The sequence below is a fragment of the Vitis vinifera genome, chromosome 10 (genome assembly GCF_030704535.1).
Source record: "Vitis vinifera cultivar Pinot Noir 40024 chromosome 10, ASM3070453v1".
Lineage (NCBI taxonomy): Eukaryota > Viridiplantae > Streptophyta > Magnoliopsida > Vitales > Vitaceae > Vitis > Vitis vinifera.
In genome coordinates this window covers 5022460-5044153 of record NC_081814.1, presented here as the reverse complement: position 1 = coordinate 5044153, position 21694 = coordinate 5022460, and the positions used below count along the sequence as shown (strand labels likewise).

The window sequence follows — 21694 nt, the reverse complement described above, 5'->3', positions numbered from 1 at the left end:
TGTCAGCAAGCTAAAATATAAGGAGCAGTTCCTTTTTCTGTCCTTTCTATTTTTCCTTGCTTTGTAAGGAGATGACTGTCGATTAACACACTTATTCGACACAATATCATTGCACAACGGGTACAGTTACTGTGTCGCTGCACAAAATAAGCAAAACATGCTTATGCTATGCATCAACTTGAGTCGACCTATTTTATTTATCAGGTAAATTATACCAGATTTATTATTTCATTTTAGCCGTTCAGTAAAACACCGAGATAAACGTGGCAATAACAATACGTCTATGGATTAGGCCCAAAGTCAAGGTTAATAACCCAACAAATCGAATATATAAGGCCAAAGCCCAGCTTTGGTTCAGCTTATAAACAATGGCAAAATTATGGCAAATATTGTTCGGCGATTAGATGGGTCATTATTGGCTTATATTGCTTGATGGGCTTGGGCTGTACTGACACATTTTCAAGCGATATAGAAACAAACCTTGGGCCTTAAACTAAGTTTGCTCTTATATCTTTTCAAAATTCATTAAAGTAGGCAGGTAGCCCAACCCAATATCCAAACATGTTGAGATGTTTGTTTTTTACTTAATTCTAAATAAAACCTTAATGCTTAATAATGTTAAATATTGAGTTATTTGTTTTTATAGTATTTTATTTCTATTAAGTATTAAATAGTAAAGAAAAATCAATATGTTATTTTTTTTATTTTGAAAAAGCTATATATTTTTGTTTTTTCTAATTAGTAAAAAGTTTATAATAAGTCATAAAAAAATAAAAAAATAAAAAATCTAAATTTTGAAAATAAATTACTTTTACCAAAAAACAAATATCACCTAAGATTACAAGAAATATAACAGAAAACATATATGATGTATCTACAAGTATAAACATTCAGGGGGTACACTTACTGGAAAGGAAATAAGCACTCAATCCGTACTTAGTTTAGTTAGTTATCTGCTTTAATAACATTAATAATAATACTAATACTACTAACTAATAATAACCATAATAAGACATGATCACTTCGCCACACATGTTGACTTCGTACATCTCAACCAAATCAGAACTTATCCTCTTCTTTTTTTTTTCTTTCCAACAATTATTATCACATTATATCACGCCTGGGGTTAGGATAGACTTGGTTGTGAAGGATAGGAAATTTTGTTTTTTTCCGTGAAAAGTAACTATAATAATAATAATAATAATACCCCTACTGTATTCCCTAAGAGATAACCGTGAAAGTCCCTTTCAGGGTCAATTATTTATGAAAGATGACCTGAGATATTTTTGCAAGGTCAAAAGCCAGGTCTACAAACGTCCGACTGGTGATTGAAATGCTGGGTACCACAAAGGGGTTCCCATAAAAATTTACCTCCATATCTTCAGCCATTAAACAAAAATTAGACATGGAGCACGCATGCAATGTATGATATCAATTAATATCATCATCATCAATTCACATCATAACCTTTGACACCCACAATAAATAAAACCTCACTTAGTATTAGAGGGTTAGAAAATTAATTAAATCATCAAAAGAAGTCGGTCGGAGGATGATGTGAGGGACATGGGAGTGCCACATGTAAAAGCCCCAACCCAGCTTTGTGTGGTGACATTCCCTGAGTAGTAGACAAGATACAATGAACAGGATAATGACGTGGACGTTTAGGGAAAAGAACATTGTTGGTAGAACATGGGGTTCTTAAGGTTTGGGAGACAAAAGGGTAGGGGTCCTATTCCTCTAGGAGACAAGGGGAAAGGGAGATAAGCGTTAACCCATCATTTATGGGGCAAACTGGAACACTTGGATTTGATTATCCCATTGGTGATTTCCATTTTTATGTGAACCTTTTTTCCCCTCTTCTTTTTGTTTCGGAACATTTCATCTGATATGGAGATTGAAGCCAGAGGGAGTGTTTTTGCCTTTTGGCGTTGGTTCTTTGTCATCAAGGTTGGTGAATGGTGATTGGTGACAGCTCTTGAGAATTAATTTTATTTTCGTTTTTAAATTTCAGTCAATGCTAAACCTCTTTGTATACCTCTAAATCTTTTTGTATATATAAATATGCCGTGTCTTGTTGGTAACTTTTGTGTTGGGTAACTTGAGGCTACCAGCTCTCGCAGTCTCCTCCACCGAGGGAACATAGGCCAGGCGTTACTGGGCCCCAGCCCAAGGCCCAAATCATAATTGCATTTGAATTTGGATGGGTTTAGGTTTTTGATTGGTTCAGGTTCATTGACCCTTTAGGGAAAGAACAGTGCATTTCCTTCAAATCCCTCCTCGTTTAAGTAAAGAAAGGAAGATAGATTTTTCAAAGAAATTTTATTTATATTTCAATTATCTTCATTTGTTCATGATAGTAAAAAAATTTATTTGTGTATCTTTGCCTAATAGTTTCTAGAATTCAGAGGAGAAGTGATAGTTTTCCTATGCAATAGGGTCGAAAGAGTGATAAGGTTAGAGGTCTTGAGGCCTTGAATATTAGAGCCCCCACTCGTGACCTTTTTCTTTTGGGGAGTGGTGGTCTACCACCTACATTATTATAAGCAGAAATAAATATTAGGCTAGTTGTTACGGTGACATTAAATGGTGATGGCTCAAGTTTTACTTCCACGTGAAAGAGAGCCAAACCACTAAAAGCCAACTTCTCTGCTGCATCCAATCCATTCCCATTGCAACTAGTCACTACATTTCTTCCTTTTGGATCAATTCATTTGTACTTGAAAGCATTTATAACAGTTTTATTAGTAGCGTGATAAGAAAAAAGAAAAAGAAAAAGAAAATAGCCTCCAAAAACGCGTGATGAATGGCAGAGCTAACAAGTTTTGACTGTTGAAATGAGTTGTATAATATAAGAGACATATCTTGGGAATCAAATGGCAAAGTTAATTATAAATAATCACACCACCTTCAATCATTTGGCCACACCGCCACTAGTAAATATAAAAGAGCAATGAATGAAGAGGCAAAATTCACAGGACAGCATTAAAAAAATTTATCCCAAAACATGGGCACCACAGAGATAGAAAATCACCTGGGGAGGACGATTCACAAGTCCCAACCATGTGTTTTCTGCAACCTAACCCATTCACTATTCAATTAGCACACACCCACCTTGTGTGAGGGCCCCCCAGCCCAAACCCAAATGGGGGATAGGGCCCCACCCCCTCCTTCCTCACATGAGCACACAGTCACATGCCATTAGTGCATTTATAAGGAATACTGTGCCCCCTAATATTTTATTTCCTTAACCGACGTGGAAGCTTCACCCATATCAATTACAGGGCACATTTGTGAGATGTTAGAAGACACTTGTTTAATATCTGTTTCTGATATTATTAAGTAAGGCACTTTATGTGATGGGGATGAGTTTGTTTAAACTATTAAAAGCTTCGTGGTGTGGGGGATTGGTTGGTATTGTTTTCTTGATGGGAAAATGACTTTCTCACCTGCCAAACAACATGATTGCCTTTCCCCCCACCAATGGCATCACAGGGATTTAATATAAAGATATAATGCCATAATCTTATGATCCGAAGGAGGCGTAGGAACCCCTAGTATTCAGCCTATAACCCCACAAACCAATGTTTTCATGTGAGAAACAGAAGGCGCTTTGCATACTCTACGCCTACAATGTTCTCCAATATCTGGGCTACGTTCCTTATCAATAATTCCTGCTACAAGTAATAGGCATGTTTAGGATCAGCTCCATCATCTGGGTTCTCCAAAATTTATAAATTTTGAAATATTTTTACTTTATTAGCTTTATATTACTTTTCTCAGCATTTAGTTATTATTGTACATAATTCAATGCAAAAAGTAAATTTTGCTTCCTAATTATTACACGCCCCATTGCTTGAAACGGGAATCATTTTTTAAAATTTTATAATTTTTCCAAGATGAGAACTAAACTACCCAACCACGTGTCTCCAACCCAACAAGGTTAGGGATTGACTACCAGCTGTACTTTAACTAGCTGTTTTGTTTTTTTATAAGTAGAAGAGAACATATTATTTCAACTCAATCAAGAGTTGGGCTAAAGACATCAAGGGTTGTAAACCTTTCTTTTGCTCGTTAGCTTCTGGGTTACCTGAACATAGTCTAGAATGGGTATACACTGGGTCAAGAGTACCCTTTCAACAAAGATTTGACTGAATATTGAATGCCCTTGACTGGCAATGATGTATGCTCAAAAAGAGTCAAAACCCTAATAAAACAACCAAACATTTTCCATGACATTCGGTTACATTCATCGGAAGAGGATCACATGATTGAGCTCAGAAATTGAGTGGAAAGGAGATTTCAACTGCACGACCAATCTGTTCTTCTATTGAGGAGAGTGTTTGGTTTATGGAAACCCACACTTGTGAAGAGGTAAATCAAACAAGTAACAAAAGGAAAATTTGATTTCACTCTGCCAAACAAATCTCTGGTGCAGGCACAGGCAAACCAATGTTGTTTGGGCACGTCAACGCTCCAACATGATGTCATTTTCTTGGGGATGGTCTTTTCATGGCCCATTAAATAATGGGTAATAGACTAAAAGGGGTGGATGATAATTAGAGACAATGTCTCCCTAGGACTTCTTTTTTCATACTTTGCGAAGAAAACTGAGCACCCAACATGTTACGGATGGATGAATATGATAAAACAAATGAAGAAAATAGTATACATGTGAAAGAACAGAGAAAAGAGGGTAGTTGAAAATAGGTAGAGAAGATTGTTTTTTGTTTTGTTTTTTTTCTTTTTTTCATACTATTTTGGAAGAATTGTCAAAGTTCAGTACTCCCTTGTTTTTTATTTGATCTTGGATCTGAAAAGGGGAAAATCCAAACTTGCAGATAGATATTAGTGGGCAAAAATGCAGACCACTGCTGCTAGTCTTGCATATGTACTGCAGTCTAAGTAAAAAAAAAGTTGCAATTCTGAACCTTTTTTATGTGAACCTTTTTTCTCCTCTTCTTTTTGTTTCGGAACCCTTCATCTGATATGGAAGATTGAAGCCAGAGGGGTGAATATAATTTTATGAAAGAAGAGGGGTGGATTTATAATTTTAATTGTCCTTGATAGTTCAGTTTCTTTGATTTTCTTGACTTGGATAATTTGGTCTTACAGTCTATTGACTATTCATATTCCCTTACTTTGGTCCACTCGAAGTCTTCACATAACATAAACTCCTCACAATTTTCTCACTTGGGCAGTTGGACAAGGAGAGAAAAAAAAAAAAAAATCCCAAAAGTTCAAAGAAAGAAGCATAGTTTTTTACACTACAACGGTACATAATTCAATGCAAAAAGTAAATTTTCCTTCCTAATTATTACATGCCCAATTGCTTAAAACGGGAATAATTTTTAAAATTTTATAATTTTTCCAAGATGAGAACTAAACTACGCAACCACGTGTCTCCAACCCAACAAGGTTAGGGATTGACTACCAGCTGTACTTCAACTAGCTGTTTTGTTTTTTTTAAAATTTTTTATAATAATAATTAAAAGGTTTTCTATTGCATCAAGTAACTAATAATTCCATTAAAATATCTTTAATTATAGAGATTCGAGACAATTAGCTGTGTGGATTAGATGCTCCAATGGTTCTCGTGCAACCATAAAGGGCTGACTCGTGCGGTTTACTCTGGAACCCCATCACGTGACCTGCAACATGACTCGTGGGTTTGTATTAGATGACGGCGATCTACTGGGCGGCCAGCTTGGCTTCATACGTTTTCTGCCCTCCACTCTCTATAGTATAAACTCAATAGTGGAAGATAATTTGGTGGGCCATGTGGGTAGTGAGACACTCTTAAAAGTATTCACTACTTTGGAATATTATGCTCTATCCATTGATGTTGGCGTTGTTTAAATTTTTCTGTTTTTGGGGTCAAAACTAAAACAAGAAATCTAATTCCACTTCCCTGTTGTACTGTCCTTTGCTGTTTGAAATATTGCTCGAAAAATGCTTTAAATCTAAGATATATTATTTTATTTTTTTTAATGATGGGTTGCTGATAATTTGGTTGTAACACAAGGATGTCTCATATGCCCAATGACTAATGAACTTAACATTTTTACTTGTGATTACAAATTTGGAGTAGCTGTTTTCTTTTAGGGAGGCCATTATAAAATAACATGAGCTTTAAAAGAGGGGCTAAAGAAATGGCCTTCCAGTGGGGCTAGTCAGGCCCACCGCCATGTGCAGTCTACTCACATGGCCATTTTGTCAAATAAATATAATTGAATTGTCATTTTGACAAAATCATCATTCCAGTTTTCCTTAGATTCTCAAAGTTTCGGGGTAGAGGGCCTGCAGAAATGAGCCATGTAATGTTGTTTTACAGCTCATATATTATTACTCTAGTCATGTAAAATTATATCCAATGCGTCATTCACGAGATCATTGCTTGAAATTATTTATGAAATCATTTCCCAAGATCGAACTCTATTTTCAATCTTGGAAGACTTTAATTTTTTCCCCTCTAAGCCAAGTAAATTTAATCCTAAGTTTGTTAAATTATATTCTCGAATATGTCTTTTAGATGAGCGGAAAAAAACCTAATATTAGCCAAATTATTTAAAAATAAAAAACGCAATATTGGCTTTCTAATAGACACTGACAGCTGAATAACCTTAGCCTGATGTAGGGTTTGTCAAATAGGTAGATGTCTAATGATGATTGGATAAGATTTTTCTCATTTTTGGATCAGATTCGCTCCGACTTATAGTTTTTCGGCCAATCTACTTCTTTCCTTTTCTTTTCTGTGGGCCCCATTTTTGACACTTGATTTTTTTTCTTTTTTTAACAAAGCTGTAGTTACTACTATAGTCAAACGAGAACAGGAGAAAAAAAAAGAAAAAAAGAAGAGAAAGGTAAGAATAACAATAGTGCAGGCCACAAGATAATTGTTATGGGAAATTTTCCAAACATTATCCCACCCTTATGTATAGATATTTATTTATTATTTTATTTTTAATATATATAAAACATTTTTGAAAAAATAAATTATAAAAAGTTATAATATTTATTTATTTATAAAATATATATGTATTTAATATAACTATTTTTTTAAAAAAAATAAAATTTGATAAAAAGATATTTGAGAATATAATTTAACAAAGCCATAATAATAATGATAATAATAGTTTACTGCATCATTTAAGTTTATTTCGGAATTGAGTTATTTTGGGACAAGATAAGAATTGGTTTAAATAATTTATGAAATTGTAATGTAAAATTATTTTCTGAAATTTTTTTTAAATGTATCAACCAAAATCATTTTTATATCCATCAATTTTATCAAAATTTTAAATATATATACCCAAAATACCCTTCTCTTTCAACTCTTCCAATCGCCCCTTCAGGACCCAGCCTGTTTTCATTTTATATATATAATACCCAAAATACCCTTCTCCTCAACTATTCCAACTACCCCTTCAAAACCCAACCTATTTCACTTATTTTCTTCCTTTATTTATTTATTTTCCTTTTCCATTCTTCTTCTCTCTGTAAAATAAAATTTAAGGATAAAAAATGATAGAGAAAGTGTAAAAATTAGGGTTTGAGTTTGGTTGAAGACGAAAGGGTATGAGTATTTTGAGGTTGAAGAAGAGGATATTTGATGTATTTTATATGTAAAGTTAGTTAGAAAAGAAAAAAGAAAAATAGGTGAATGTGTTGCAGTGGATATATTTATATTTAAAATTAAAAAGAACAGAAAAGAAAGAAGAAAACAGATGTAGATAAAGGGAGGCAAAAAAAACACCTGGTGTTGGAAGATATTACGTAACGTACCTGGACATATGTGATTGAAACCGGGGGATTCATCACTAAAAGCAAGGAGCGCCTTTCCCGCAAAAGCTGAGGGCATCACGTGGCCTCTTTTACTGATTGAGCCCTTGTCAGTGGTACAGTCTCAGGTGAATGAGGTGACGCAGCTGCTGTGGTGGTGTTTCTGTAAATAATCCAACTTAAGTGGGCCAACTCAGAACATTGTTTCTTAACGCCAATCCCATCAATCGTAACGGAATAAACCGAAGGACATAGCACTTCGACCTCTCTAAAATAACGATATTAGCCTTAGTCCATATCCAGTGGATTATCTATCATGTGGAAGGGTGTTTACGTCATTTAGAGAACCGAACTTTATTTTCCTGGAAAAGCGATTCGTCAGGAAAGGCATTAACGGCGGTGAAACGAAGTGTCATTGTTCATAGAACTGATAAGGTTTTGTATCTTCAACGCTTTTGCCTATGTGACAAGATACAACGCTTTTGCCTCTGTGACAAATAGGAAAACAACGAGATTTCCGTTGAAATGAAAAACTTGAAGTTTGTGTGGAAAATTATTTCCAGGAAAACATCGCCTTTATTTTCTCAGAGTTTCTCGGAGATCTCAGAAATGTTTGGGAGTTCTTCAAGACAAATCAGATCCTTGATGAAAATAATACTTCCAATAAAAGGAGAAAAAGAAAACAGAGCTTCTCGAGATCAGAGTGTTGAAAACGAAAGCTCAATGTAGAAAACGCCTGGTTGTATCAGAATCTGGCAAGAAAAATTCTTTGCATTCAAACTGATAAGATTAGAGAATAAACTTCTTAAGGTTCAATTCCAAAGCTTCCAAGATCAGCATTTAATTGATCAGTGACAGAAAAACAAAAATAGATTCACCGTTTAAAATTCATACCTCAAATAACTCTCTCCTCTGTAATTCATTCTTCTCCAGTCAAATCGCGTCGAGAATCACCTTAAGATTTTTCTTGGCTTTTCAGAAGCACAGGAATCTCCAGAACGCGAAAGAAAAAAAAAAGAAAAGAAATAAAATTGAATTTAGTTAAGATTTTTCTTGGCTTTTCAGAAGCACAGGAATCTCCAGAACGCGAAAGAAAAAAAAAAAAAAAAATTGAATTTAGAGCGTGAGTGGCGGGAACGATATTCCAAACAAGAAGAGGGGCAAAGTGGGAATAGATGTAAAGCTGGGTTAAGAAATAATGAGGTGGTGGTGGTTTGGGGCTTAACGTCCCGTTCATGGCGGAGTGAAAACTGAAAAGTAATTATCCGAAAGGAGCTGTCGCATCGACATCTGTAAATTTTTTTATTAAAAATCACCATTTGCCTATTTATTTATTTTAAACTTTCTTTTTTATTTTTCAATTTTACTTCTTTACCCAACTCCCGAAGCTCGTATGGTGGTAGAGAATCTCCAGGCTTGAGCTCGTAAAAAGAATTTGTCTACGTGGCAGAGGGAGAGGGGCTGTGCATAAAACGCACCCTGGCATACGTTACGTGTTGTGGGCTACGGTTTCGGCCTTTTTCTTTCCTGCCATACTGTCAGCTTCAGCTAAGGTGGAGTAATAATAATTATAATAATAAAAAAACTTTTTATTTGTTTATTATTAATTTACTCATTTCTCGACTGCGGTTGCTATAATACGCTAGGGGTTGTCCTCTTCCCTGGCTCTTTTTCATCAGGTGAGAGACAGAGAGAGCGCTTTGTTTCGGAGATTCGTTCATGGCAGATCCGAGCATTCAGTTTCCTTAATATTTGATACCTTTTATTGTTTACTTTCGTTATTTTCCTTCAGGTTTTCTTTTATCCTCTTCCATGGCGGATCTTCGATTCCACTTTTAAGGCTTTCGGATCCTTCTTTTTCTTCTCTCAGGTTTCTATTTGGTAGTTTTTGTTTTTTTAAAAAAACCATCTCTGAAAAACCCAAAAAAACCTTTTTATGGAGCATTTTCAGAGGAGAGTACTAGTACTTGGGTGATGGCCGTTTGATGGGTAAACATTTAATTGTTTTCTAGTGCAGGAGGTTTATCTGCTGTTCTTTCTATAACTTTTCTGCAACCCATTTCTTTCTCCAATTTTTTATGGTCTGAAGAATGAAGTTCTGATATCTTAGGATTCTTACTCAGGCATTTTGTTTTCTCCCCAAGGAGAAAGTGTTTATTTTTTATTATCTTTTTGAGAGGTGATTTTTTTTTTTTTGTACTCGAGGTTTGAATCAATATGGATTCAAAGAGGAAAAAGGACTCGCCCGAGTCAAACGAGTTGACTCGGTCCTCACCATTTCCCGACGAGGTATTAGAGCGAGTTCTGGGGCTCGTGAAGTCCCACAAAGACAGAAGCTCAGTCTCTCTTGTGTGCAAGGACTGGTACAACGCGGAGAGATGGTCCCGGACCCACGTGTTCATCGGCAACTGCTACTCCGTTTCGCCGGAGATCGTTGCTCGGAGATTTCCCAACATTCGGAGCGTGACGCTCAAAGGGAAGCCTCGTTTTTCGGATTTCAATCTGGTCCCGTTGAACTGGGGGGCTGATATTCATGCTTGGCTTGTTGTGTTCGCCTCCAAGTACCCTCTGCTTGAGGAGTTGAGGCTTAAGAGAATGACTGTTACTGATGAGAGCTTGGAGTTCTTGGCTACGACGTTCACCAATTTCAAAGCTCTCTCGCTTTTGAGCTGTGACGGGTTCAGTACGGATGGACTTGCCGCCATTGCTACTCATTGCAAGTATGGTTTTCCTTTTCCCCGTCCCTTCTTGTGTTGATCAAGTCTTTTTGTTTGGTTGTTGACTTTATATTTGGATTGGGTTTCTCTGTATTGGCGCACTTTGATTTCTTTGGACTGGTGTTTGAAGTTGAAGGCAAGGGGATCTGAGTAATTTCCTCGTTGAAAAAAAACTTTATTTTATTTTTATTTTTATAGTTTGGCAATGAATATATGTTTGATATAAATGGTTTAGATTTGTGGTCTTGTTTGCTTCTTATTACTGTGAGAAAACAGAGTCCTAGTGGAAAACGTAGTGCTCCAACTTTTCCTCTCCTTTTTCTCTTCTTTTCCCATCTCTCTCTTGATGTGACATTTGACCTGTTAATGAGCATTTAATGGATGGCATATCCTTGGTGTCATCTTACCCGCGCGCACACACAAGAAAAAGAAAAAAAAGAAAAGAATTCCCCGTTTTTTACTCTTTAAATATAAAGAAAAATAGGGGTATGTACCTTTGCCCCTTTTACAGTATGGACATTATTCTGTTCTAGTGTATCCTTTAGGGCTAATTTTTCCTTGTATACTGATAATTGGTGGGGCCGTTTCTGTCTATTATTGACTTCTTTTTTTTCCCTTTTTTTTTTTGGGGTTTACATTGCTAGCGTAAGTGAATCAGATCCATAGTAATTGTTGTTTGCTAACATGTAATTAGAGGGTATATGGTTGATGAACGATTGTGAGCTAGTCAAGAGTCAAGGAGCTCTAGTTTACTTTGAATAAGAACCAGTTAATAGGGATATTTATTCCATGTTTTTTGTATACCAATTATATTTTTATTCTGGATTCTTTGTGTGATGGTCACCTGTGAGTTGTTTTAGCCCATTATTACTTTTCACAGATAAAAAGAAAAATAATAGAACAAAATAAAGGATTTTGTGCTGGATCTTTGCTATTGAAAATTATGAGTATGTGGGTATAAATTACCAAACAATCAGGAACCTAAAACCTTGATCACCAATCCAGATTATTGTATCGGCAATGCATCCATAAGTACCATCTTTCGATGTTTGTTCTGAAACATCATCAGTGATAAGATCACCCATTGTTCTCATTCTGTCATGAGCAGAGACATGAAGTTTTTCCTCTTTGTTTAGTACCCAGATGGAGCCACAAATTGAGGATGGAGAGTATTATTTCTTCCAAACAAAAATTTGACATTCTTAGATTCATTTTCTCCTGCAACATGATTGATCAACTTGCTCATTTGTTCTATTGTACAGAAACTCGATCTGATTAGGAATATGTGCCTATCCCATGCTAATGGGTTTGTCTGTATACCTTGATTTTTTCTATGTGGAAATGTTTTATAGAGAAGATCCAAACAAAGGGAAAAAGGAAAACTTCTAAACACCAATTTGGAATGCAGGAATATGACAGAGCTTGACATACAGGAGAATGGCATTGATGACCTTGGTGGGGGTTGGTTAAGTTGCTTTCCTGAAAACTTCACGTCACTGGAAGTGCTGAATTTTGCGAATCTGAGCAGTGATGTCTCTTTTGATGCTCTTGAGAAACTAGTGAGTAGGTGCAGATCTTTAAAATTCTTGAAGGTTAACAAGAATATCACCCTGGAACAATTACAGAGGTTGCTTGAGTGTGCTCCTCAACTGACAGAGCTTGGTACTGGGTCCTTCCATCAAGAGCTCACAACCCGCCAGTATGCAGAGCTTGAAAGTGCATTCAACAACTGCAAGAATCTAAATACTCTCTCTGGTTTGTGCGAAGCTACTCCACTGTATCTCCCAGTTCTATACCCTGCCTGTATGAATTTGACGTTCTTGAATTTGAGTGATGCTGCTCTGCAAAGTGGTGAACTTGCTAAGCTTCTTGATCACTGTCCAAATCTACAGCGTCTTTGGGTAAGAGGCTTTATACTTTTCGTTTGTTTGGTCCATCCATTTCATCCATAATATCTGGAAGATTAATGCATCAAGGCATATAGAGATTTAGCCTCAATTTTTTCATTTATTATGGAGAATGGTTCTAGTCATCCTTAACTCGCTAAGGAGATCATAATAATTCTAATTTGAAGAAACTACAAGCATGTTTCCATGTCTTTCTGAAGAATGAAAATGCATCCCAACTATGATAGTTGTAATCAGATATTTCGTCAGTGACTTCCCTTGGTGGAAAATCAGCTGGCAGGTTATTCTTCTTATCTCTGTGGTGCCAGTTATGCTGAATCTATCATTAGGAATTATGCCATGTAGTGATTCCATGGATAATAGTATGTGTTTCAGCCTCTTTAACAGACTTGTCCCCACACCCATATCTCAGCATTCTTCCTCACCAAGCAGGATAATGTACAAGAATGCTGATATATTCAAACTGTTGAAAGTTTTGTTATGATCTACTTGTCCAAGTACTGGCAGGAATAATCACTGTTTTTTGGTGAGTTGCATATTTAGTATGAAGAAACCTTTTAATGTCACATAATCTTCATCCATTAGTAATATATCTGTGTCAGCATTTCTAGCTTTAGAGCATCTTTGGGTCATTTCATGATTGCTTGCATAAGATAGTGCCCATAGGCTAATGAGAAGCATGCCTCCCACCCCCACCTCCCACCCTTGACATATATATTGTTGAACCACCAAATGTTACAGTGGTTAAATTGGTTTTCAATGTTAATTCATGGTCCCAAGTTTGCTTATTCAGAAAATCATTTCCCTTCTTTTCCTCAAATGACAAGATGGATCTCTCTGTGTGTGGATTTTTTATTTCTTCAGTCAAAAGTCTCTATATTGAAGATGCCTTATTTATAGCCATTTCATCTCCCAACCACTCTTTTTTCTCTCCTCATCAGCTCTCCACGACCTTGGAATAAACAATAATTTTCAGTTTGACCTATTAGATTACCAATCATCTGTTACAATTTAAATAGTAAAAGAAACCAAAGAAGTCGGAACGGCAGGCCATTAAGAATACTTTAATGACAAACCCCACCAGTAATTTGAAAAAAAAATTGGGAGATTCTCTTCAAAGTGCTGCTGACTTGTGCAAAAGACAAGTTGATTAAAGCAGAACCTCATTTCCTTCCCTCAATAGCATATTATATCCTAGATGTTCTAAATTAATTCTAAATCCACTTTTTGTTGCAGGTTCTGGACACAGTAGAAGACAAAGGGCTGGAAGCTGTTGGACTTAGCTGTCCTTTGCTCGAGGAACTACGTGTCTTCCCTGCTGATCCCTATGAGCAGGATGTTGTCCATGGGGTGACTGAAATGGGTTTTGTTGCTGTGTCTTATGGCTGCCCTAGGCTTCACTATGTACTCTACTTTTGTAGGCAGATGACTAATGCTGCTGTGGCAACTATTGTAAAGAATTGCCCTGATTTCACCCACTTTCGGCTGTGTGTGATGAACCCAGGTGAGCCTGATTATCTTACTGATGAGCCTATGGATGAGGCTTTTGGTGCAGTGGTGAAGAATTGCACCAAACTCCAGAGACTTGCAGTTTCAGGTCTACTGACTGACCTCACATTTGAGTATATTGGAAAATATGCCAAAAACCTGGAAACTCTTTCAGTGGCTTTTGCTGGTAGCAGTGATTGGGGGATGCAGTGTGTGCTGAGTGGCTGCTCAAAGCTGAGAAAGCTCGAGATAAGGGACTGTCCATTTGGCAATGAGGCATTGCTCTCAGGTCTGGAGAAGTATGAGTCTATGAGGTCACTCTGGATGTCAGCCTGCAATGTGACAATGAATGCTTGTAGGCGGCTGGCCAAGCAGATGCCAAGGTTGAATGTTGAGGTAATGAAGGATGAAGAGAGTGATGACAGTCAGGCTGATAAAGTGTATGTCTACCGTTCCGTTGCGGGGCCAAGAAGAGATGCTCCACCTTTTGTTCTGACTCTCTGAAGTTCAAAAAATATTTGGTACTCTCTCTCTCTCTCTCTCTCTCTCTCTCTCTGTATGATTTAGAGAGCTGTAACCTTGTAGGACTCAGGATTATAGTATCCATTATTCCTCTTCACCCCAAAGAAAAAGAAACCTACAAGGGAAACTTTATGATGCATTCTCACCACTAGAGTAGTGTAGCCTCTCAGGGCCTTGCTACCATTCTCTCCTTCTAAATTGTGAGCCTTTGTACTTTTGACACTTAGAGGTTAACAGTGCATTGATATGTCATTTCTTTGTCATTTATTTATTTATTACGTTATTTTGTTTGGCCCCTTCCTCTGGAGGACTTTTAATTGATCCTAGTTGACATTCTTCCTTTTTTGTGCCTGAGAATTAATGTCCTTTTAAGGTTTTCAAATTACTAAATGGCCTACTCTTTTTCTAGAGCTACCATTGAGAAATCTAGGAATTCCTCCTTTGAATTGCCATTTTTCAGCTTCTTGCTTATTGTATTGTCTTCAGTTCTCTGACAGAATGTTATTTGGACATTGAAGTTTTTTCTGGGTCTGTTGCCTATTTTAGGAATCTTGATCTGTATGCCAGCTTTGTAGCTATGTTTTCTTAGATATCATTCTTATACCTGTTCTAATACCATTCTGTGTGTTCATACATGCAGGTTTCACAGAGGATGGCTAATCCACATGCATAAATAGCTGAGTCATAAGACTGGATTAAATAGTGTGGGAAAGAAAAATGATGAGAGACTGTGAAGCATAAAATTTGTTGATCAACTACCGGATCTGTTTCACACAGCAAACAGCAGGCCCACGGACAATCCAAATACAGAGAAGGTATAAGATGGAAAGAAATTGCCTTCATAGCCTCCAAAGCCAAGAACATAATTGCCTCACTTCTGGATCTACCATTCCATGCAAGGTTGCAAGAATGCCAATACACAAGTTAGATGAAAGAGACATTTCATGTTGGGTCTCTAAACAATCCCAAGTCTACTCACTATGTGTTGCCACCGGCTCAGCATGTCCTATTAAAGTCCCGCTTGGAAGACAAATTCACTATGACAAAAAGGTGAATTTCTGTTTTATCGTTGATTTGACATCTAAACTTCTTGGGATGTGGCCGTGTATATCAGTAGACTAAATGGCATCAGAGGGATGAGAGCCTTTCGCAAATGGGTGAATGCGCTCTGTGGCATTGTTTGAAGCATGCCACTCTCATCAATGGTAGCCTTGCAGAGGAGAAAGAACTTTGCGGGGGAAGAAAAAGCTGTTCTAAGACTTTGGTGGGAGATGAAGGCACAGATGGTGCTGGGATCATATCAAAATGGGAATAAAGGGTGGCTGCAGGTGGGTCAGGTCCAGATGTTTAGATCCATATGCTGTGGTTATCAACTGATGCAATGGAATAATGCTGGGTGGGTGGTGGATACCGATGAACTGGCCGGCCCCATTCAATCAGTTGAATGATGGATCTGTGTCAAGTCCGATCTTGACGGGTCAGGGAGCCTGTCTGGTGCAAAACTTGGAAAGGAAATGAAGGATTCCCAGTGTCGTCCACATGAACTTGGTCGCATGGAATATTGTTTATGGTTGTATGAATTGGGTTGTGCCATATCTTTCATGGCAACTGTTCTCAAGTGGACAATGAGTTGTCTGTTTGCTTCTGCTTTTGTCTCTATTTTATAATGCATATATTTTATGGTAGAGGCCTGGGAGGATCACTCGCCAGTTGCAACTATTCATGTTGATCTTACCATGGCCACAAAATATGTTCTCTGTCAAGTCGGTTTTCTATTATGCTCCTTTAGATTATGGAGGTCACAGGATACGAGTGAATGGTCTGAGAGTCCTATCACTCAGTTTTTAGCTTTTACGTGGAGGATCCCTTGACAGCCAGTTGTGAGTTTTGTCTTTGAAGGGCCATTGCTGACAAGTCTCTGAAATGCTTTGCCACTCCCTCATTTGGGGTGTTGAGGAAAGGTTGACATCTGTGCATGGGCTGAAGAAATGGCTTCACAAAAGACTCAACCTAGGCCGAGCCTGATCCAGTTGAACATGGCACCCAAATGTGTTCAATGAGCTCGTCTGCATTTAGGGTTTAAAAATAACCATTTTTGAGATTAATTGTTAAAGTCCTCAATTATCTTTAGAAATAATTTTTTTTTTTCTGAAAATTCCCATGTGAAAAATAGTTTTTTTTAAAAAAAAACTTTTTTTTTTTTTTGAAAAAGGTACCATGTATTAATATATTAATAGCTAAAAATATCTTCAATTTATTCTAGAAAATAACTTGAACTCAAACTACCCAAAAAGGGTGAATAGATGTCTCCCAGAATTGTTTTAAGTCAATGTGTGATCATCAGATATGAGAGTGAAATCCAATCATACATGTTGTCACCTCGCGTATCATGTGGGCCGCGTTGCTGCTAGATGGATGGACACGCAATTCTCAACACACAAGGGGTTCTTGATTCAGTGGTTGTACCTGCAAAAAGGCATCCGGACAGGGTGTCCGGATGCACCCTCCGATGATGTTGTTAGCCATGGTAAGAGAATAAGATATATGAGGCAGTTGGCCTTTTACTAGGTATCAAGAGGTTACCAGGAGATCATCCCTTTCTTCTTCATGCGAAGTCATATATATACAGCTTCAGGGGTACTGTTCCTCTCATTAATGGTGAGGAGATATTTTCTGTTGTGATGATGACAATAGGTGTTAGTAGGAGCACTATCATCCTACGAATGGCTGTCAGAGACCATGGTAGGTGATGCGGTTGTTAGAGATCGTGGGAAGTGATTATGTAGAATGATCGTGGGAAGTGACTTGCTGTCACTTCCTCTTGTCTTCTCATTCTGCAGGTGATGGGATGTGGGCCATGGCTGCTTGCTGTGATTGCGTGTAAGACTCGCTTTACTTTAATTGACCATCCAGACGATTTATATCCGGATGGATCATGCTGATTATCCGGATGTGTTGTGGAGACTATCCGGGTGTCTACGCTCTGCCAGCGTCGTTTGCTCTTCCTTGGATAGGAGAAGCTGAAACGTCGTTTGCCTTTCCTTGAGGGGTTCCGGATAGGATAGCCGCACCATGCATATCTTTAGGAGAATCCGGATGATGATGGTCCGGATAATGATGGTCCGGCTGATAGCACGTGCCACACGTCACCATGAGCTGCGTGCCACGTGTTTCCCAAGGGGAGGGGTCCCTACAATACAGGGAACATGTGAAGTATGTGAAAAATCACCCATAAATTTTATTAAAAATTGAGCAATGTGAATCCTCTTGATGTTTTCCGATGATGTGCATCCTCTTGATGCTCTCCAGCGATGTTATCATCAAGTTATTATTCTGCACCCCAGAAGATTCACCATATTTGGAAGTGCACTTCCAATATTGATCTTTGAAGCTCCATTTTTGGGAATTGTAGAAAAAGAATTGATGGGATTGTGAGATGGGTTGTTTTACTTTTTCACATTTTTTCTTGGGTTTTGGTTTACCTTTTTTTTGTTCTTTTAAATTTGTTGGTTGAACTTTTGTTTTACTGTTGTTTGAGGAACCTTCAACTTCTTGGATTTAAAACAGAAAAATTAGAATTGAAGGGCATGGACATTGGAATAGTTCATGCGTCAACGCTTATTTTATTTTTATTTTTATTTTTCACTTTTTCATTGATGATGAAGACTAATGGCGTTAGGTCTTGAAGTTCTCTTAACCAATTTTAAAAAGAAAAAAAAAAAAAAAACCCTAATTAAAAGTTGATCGGAAAAACAAAAGCAGAAAACCAATAATGTTATTAAATTGAAGATTAAAAAGTATTGAGAACAAAGATTCCGAGAGGGATGGGGTGGGCACTTTTTTTCAAATTCATTTAGTTGCCTTCCTCATCTACGCCATGGGGTTCACTTGAGGATGAGAATTTTTATGTAAGGTGTGGTCGTGGTTGGGAAAAGGGGGCATATTTTGAACTTGTATTGTTGTCATTCCTACTCTTATTCAAATTCCAATTTTTTGGCCCGTAAAATTTACACAACATAATATATACCAATAAATGCATTTTAATATCATTATTCATCCGAACTTACTCAATAAGACTTGCTTGAATGAGCTTACAAGTTAGAATTGATGATAATCTTGAGTTTCTAAAACCTAGTGTAAAAGGTATGAATATGAAGTGCTTAGAGTGAATAAAGTGATGTTTAAATTAGTTAATTTAGAGTATGTTTGATATTATTTTTATTAGAAGTGTTTTTAATAAAAGTATTTTCTTTTTTAAGATAATCATTTATCAAAATATTTTTCTATAAAACACTAGATGATTTTTCAATATTATAAATGATTTTTTAAAATTTTAAAAATGTATTCTAAATTTTGTTGTAATACTTGATTTTTTTAAAAGATAATTTTTAAGATACAAAACATTTTTTAAAAACACTTAACCTATTTTGAGTAAAAAAAAAAAAAGTTATTGAACATACATTCCACATCACATCATGCAAGCCGCTCCACATATTTTTAGTAAAAAAAGGAAAAATATTGTTAAACATATATTTAACATCACATGAACCTTAGCCTTTAGTTTTGATATCAATTATTGAATTAAGTTTTTATGATCTCATCTCAAGAGATGCTCGCAATGCAAGAAAGAGAAAGAGCGAGAGAGGGCGAGAGAGAGTGCGACGGCGAGTGCGATGGTGAGGAGGGGGAGGAGAGCTTGGCGCCGCGGAGCAAAAGGAAGGAGTGCAGTTTCACAGTGGAATCCAAGGCGTTCGAGATTGTTGTGGAGGATAGAAGAGGAAAAATCCAATGCCTCATTGTGGAGAAGAAGGGAGGGGTTTCGTCATGGGTCCGATTGGGATCAGATAACCTAGGGTTTTTCTTAGAAGGGCTGAATCTCTGTATCAAGGATGAGAAAGAAGCAAGATGGGGAAGGGAATGGAAGGAGCAGGGGAGAATGTATTCTATGATACGAGGGATAAACAAAGCCGGCGGGGGGGGGGGGGGGGGGGGGTGTGGTGGGTTTATATGTCTAGGGGTCTCCGATATAGAGGGGAAGAGGTACTGCATCTTCATCCCGAGAGGTAAACAGGGGTGGATGACCATGATGGAGAAGCTTAACCAAATGGTAGGGTTTCTTGGCAAAAAACCAGAAAACCAGGAAGGAAAGGCTGTGGAGAAGGCTGGTGTGGGAAGATCGTATGCAACAATGGTGAAACGACCACTGTCGGGTAACCCAAATGTCATTGTAGTGAAGGTGAAAAAGGAGGAATCAATAGGATTATTACAGAAATTGGAACATTGTGTTGTGGCAAGTTGGAGAGATAGGTCAGGGGGAGAAGATGATCTTGAGAAGTTAGGGCAACTCTGGGCAAAGTCTTGGGACCTTAAAGGTAGTTTAGGGCTGGCTAAGCTGGATAAGGAAAGAGTGTTGTTGGAATTTGAAAATTTGGAGGAGGCTAGACGTGTCGTTTCCTCTGGGAATCGCGCGATGGAAGGGATCCAGGTAAGACTGGAGCACTGGAGCCCTAGGAGTGGACGTTGGGTAGAGGAGGAAAAGAGAAAGGAAGCCTAGGTGAGGATAGTTGGGCTCCCAATCTCGTTATGGAGTCCAGAGATATTGAAGAGAGTGGGGGACGAATGTGGCGGGTTCATTGCAGTCAATGAACAGACGAAGTTGATGGGTGAACTCCAATGAGCCAGAATCTTGGTGAGATTGAGAGGAGAATTTAGACCGAGCATTCTGGAAATCGAAGTGGAGGAGGAGATCTACGCAGTGTCCTTATGGTGGGAATGCTGGCCGGTGATGAGGAAAAATCGCAAAAACGAAGCCTATCGTCATAGCAGTGAGGTTAGGGATGAGGAGGTCTCACGCGCGAGGCAACGAGTGACGAAAGAGTGGGTGAGCGTGAGGCTCGAGACGCTGAAACCGTCTAACGAAGGGATGGACGTGCAGGGGGTGGGGTCAAGTCGGGTTGAGGTCAGTTCAGATCTAAGCCCGACAACCCGGACTTGGGCTTTAACTGGCAATCTACATTCTTTAAGTCCACTCGCAGGCCCAAAGGAGACAAGGAGGGTTGGTGGGCCTGGCTTGATGAGCGGGTCCATGGACTTGAAGATGAAAGGTGTGGCTGCAAGTGATTTTGGCCCAGATACAGGCCCGTCGTATAGGTTGGAAGATGTGGGCTGCTATGCTAAAGGCCCAGCTTCACCTATAGCCCGATCGTCTAACGAAGACCCAAATTGTTCAAAGGGCTGCTCCTAACAACCCGATCCAAGTGGAAAACTAAGGGAGGGCCTAAAATCATCAGCAGCCCAAGAGGAGACGGGCTTTTTGTTGAAGTGTCTCGCCTCCAGTTGTCCTCCTAAATTAGAGCCTTTTGTTGCGAGGGAGTTTGAGGATACAAGGAAGCTTTAAGGTGGGGTCAGGCTGACAGAGACGGATAGGGTGCTTGAAGAGGAATCAATGAGGTATGGAATGGGGTCTAGTTCTTGGGGGAAAAGGGCTTTGGGGGATTCTCATCTCAATTTTGTTCTTTTTTATCAGATTCCGGGGGGGGGGGGGGGGGGGGGGAGTTTTACGATCATTCTGGGGATTTGGATAAGGAAGTTTGGGCTGATAACTCAATGTGGTAAACGGTGTATGAGGCTTGTAATGAAAGGATTAATGGCTGTAAGGAATTGGGAGTAACCAAAAGTAGTAGTGATAAAGGTAGGGGGATGGAAGGGGTCGATGACACATATGCTGCTCAAGTTGAGAGAAGTGAGCCGGAGGGCAAATGGGAAGTGAGTGGCTTGCCGAGGTTCAGCCAGTTCCTGGGCTTCCCCACGGAGGGGCTGAAGAAGGAAATATTGAATTTTTTTAACCAAAATCAGAAAAAGAGGGAGAAAATTCATAGCAAAGAGCTACTGGAAAAGTCAAAGTTTGAAAGGGAGCTAAAAAGATTGGAATGTTCCATAAATTATGAGGGGGAGATGAAACAGAAAGGCTCGGTACAGGGCAAAGGGCGCCAAATTATGATTGTCCAATGAAGGTGAAAATTCTAAGCTAGAACGTGATGAGAGCAAATGATAGCTCCAAAAGAAAAGTGATTAAGACGTTCATAAGAAATCAGAGGGTGGACTTAATTTGTATTCAGGAGACAAAAATGCAATTTATGACGGATAGCATTGCGAGAAGTTTAGGCTCTAGGAGATTCCTAGATTGGAAAGTTGTGAATGCGGAGGGGGTTTTGGGAGGAATTTTTATATGCTGGGATAGAAGGTCTTTGGACATTCTAGATTGGGAGGAGGGACAGT

General features: G+C 38.2%; 1 protein-coding gene across 1 annotated transcript; it reads left to right on the top strand.

Moving 5' to 3' along the window:
* Positions 1-9386: 9386 nt before the first annotated feature.
* LOC100263734 (protein TRANSPORT INHIBITOR RESPONSE 1) lies at positions 9387-16145 on the top strand. Its single transcript, XM_002271376.5, has 4 exons — positions 9387-10502; positions 11908-12400; positions 13643-14415; positions 15057-16145. The coding sequence occupies exons 1-3, from the start codon at positions 10000-10002 to the stop codon at positions 14396-14398; spliced, it is 1752 nt and encodes a 583-aa protein (XP_002271412.3). The 5' UTR covers positions 9387-9999; the 3' UTR covers positions 14399-14415; positions 15057-16145.
* The last annotated feature ends 5549 nt before the right edge of the window (positions 16146-21694 follow it).

Bases quoted from the DNA above. Each gene is read 5' to 3' on its own strand.
- LOC100263734 (XM_002271376.5), top strand. From the start codon at position 10,000: ATGGATTCAAAGAGGAAAAAGGACTCGCCCGAGTCAAACGAGTTGACT. The intron at 10,503-11,907 runs GTATGGTTTTCC...TTTGGAATGCAG, and splicing joins GCCATTGCTACTCATTGCAA to GAATATGACAGAGCTTGACA. The intron at 12,401-13,642 runs GTAAGAGGCTTT...TTTTTGTTGCAG, and splicing joins CAAATCTACAGCGTCTTTGG to GTTCTGGACACAGTAGAAGA.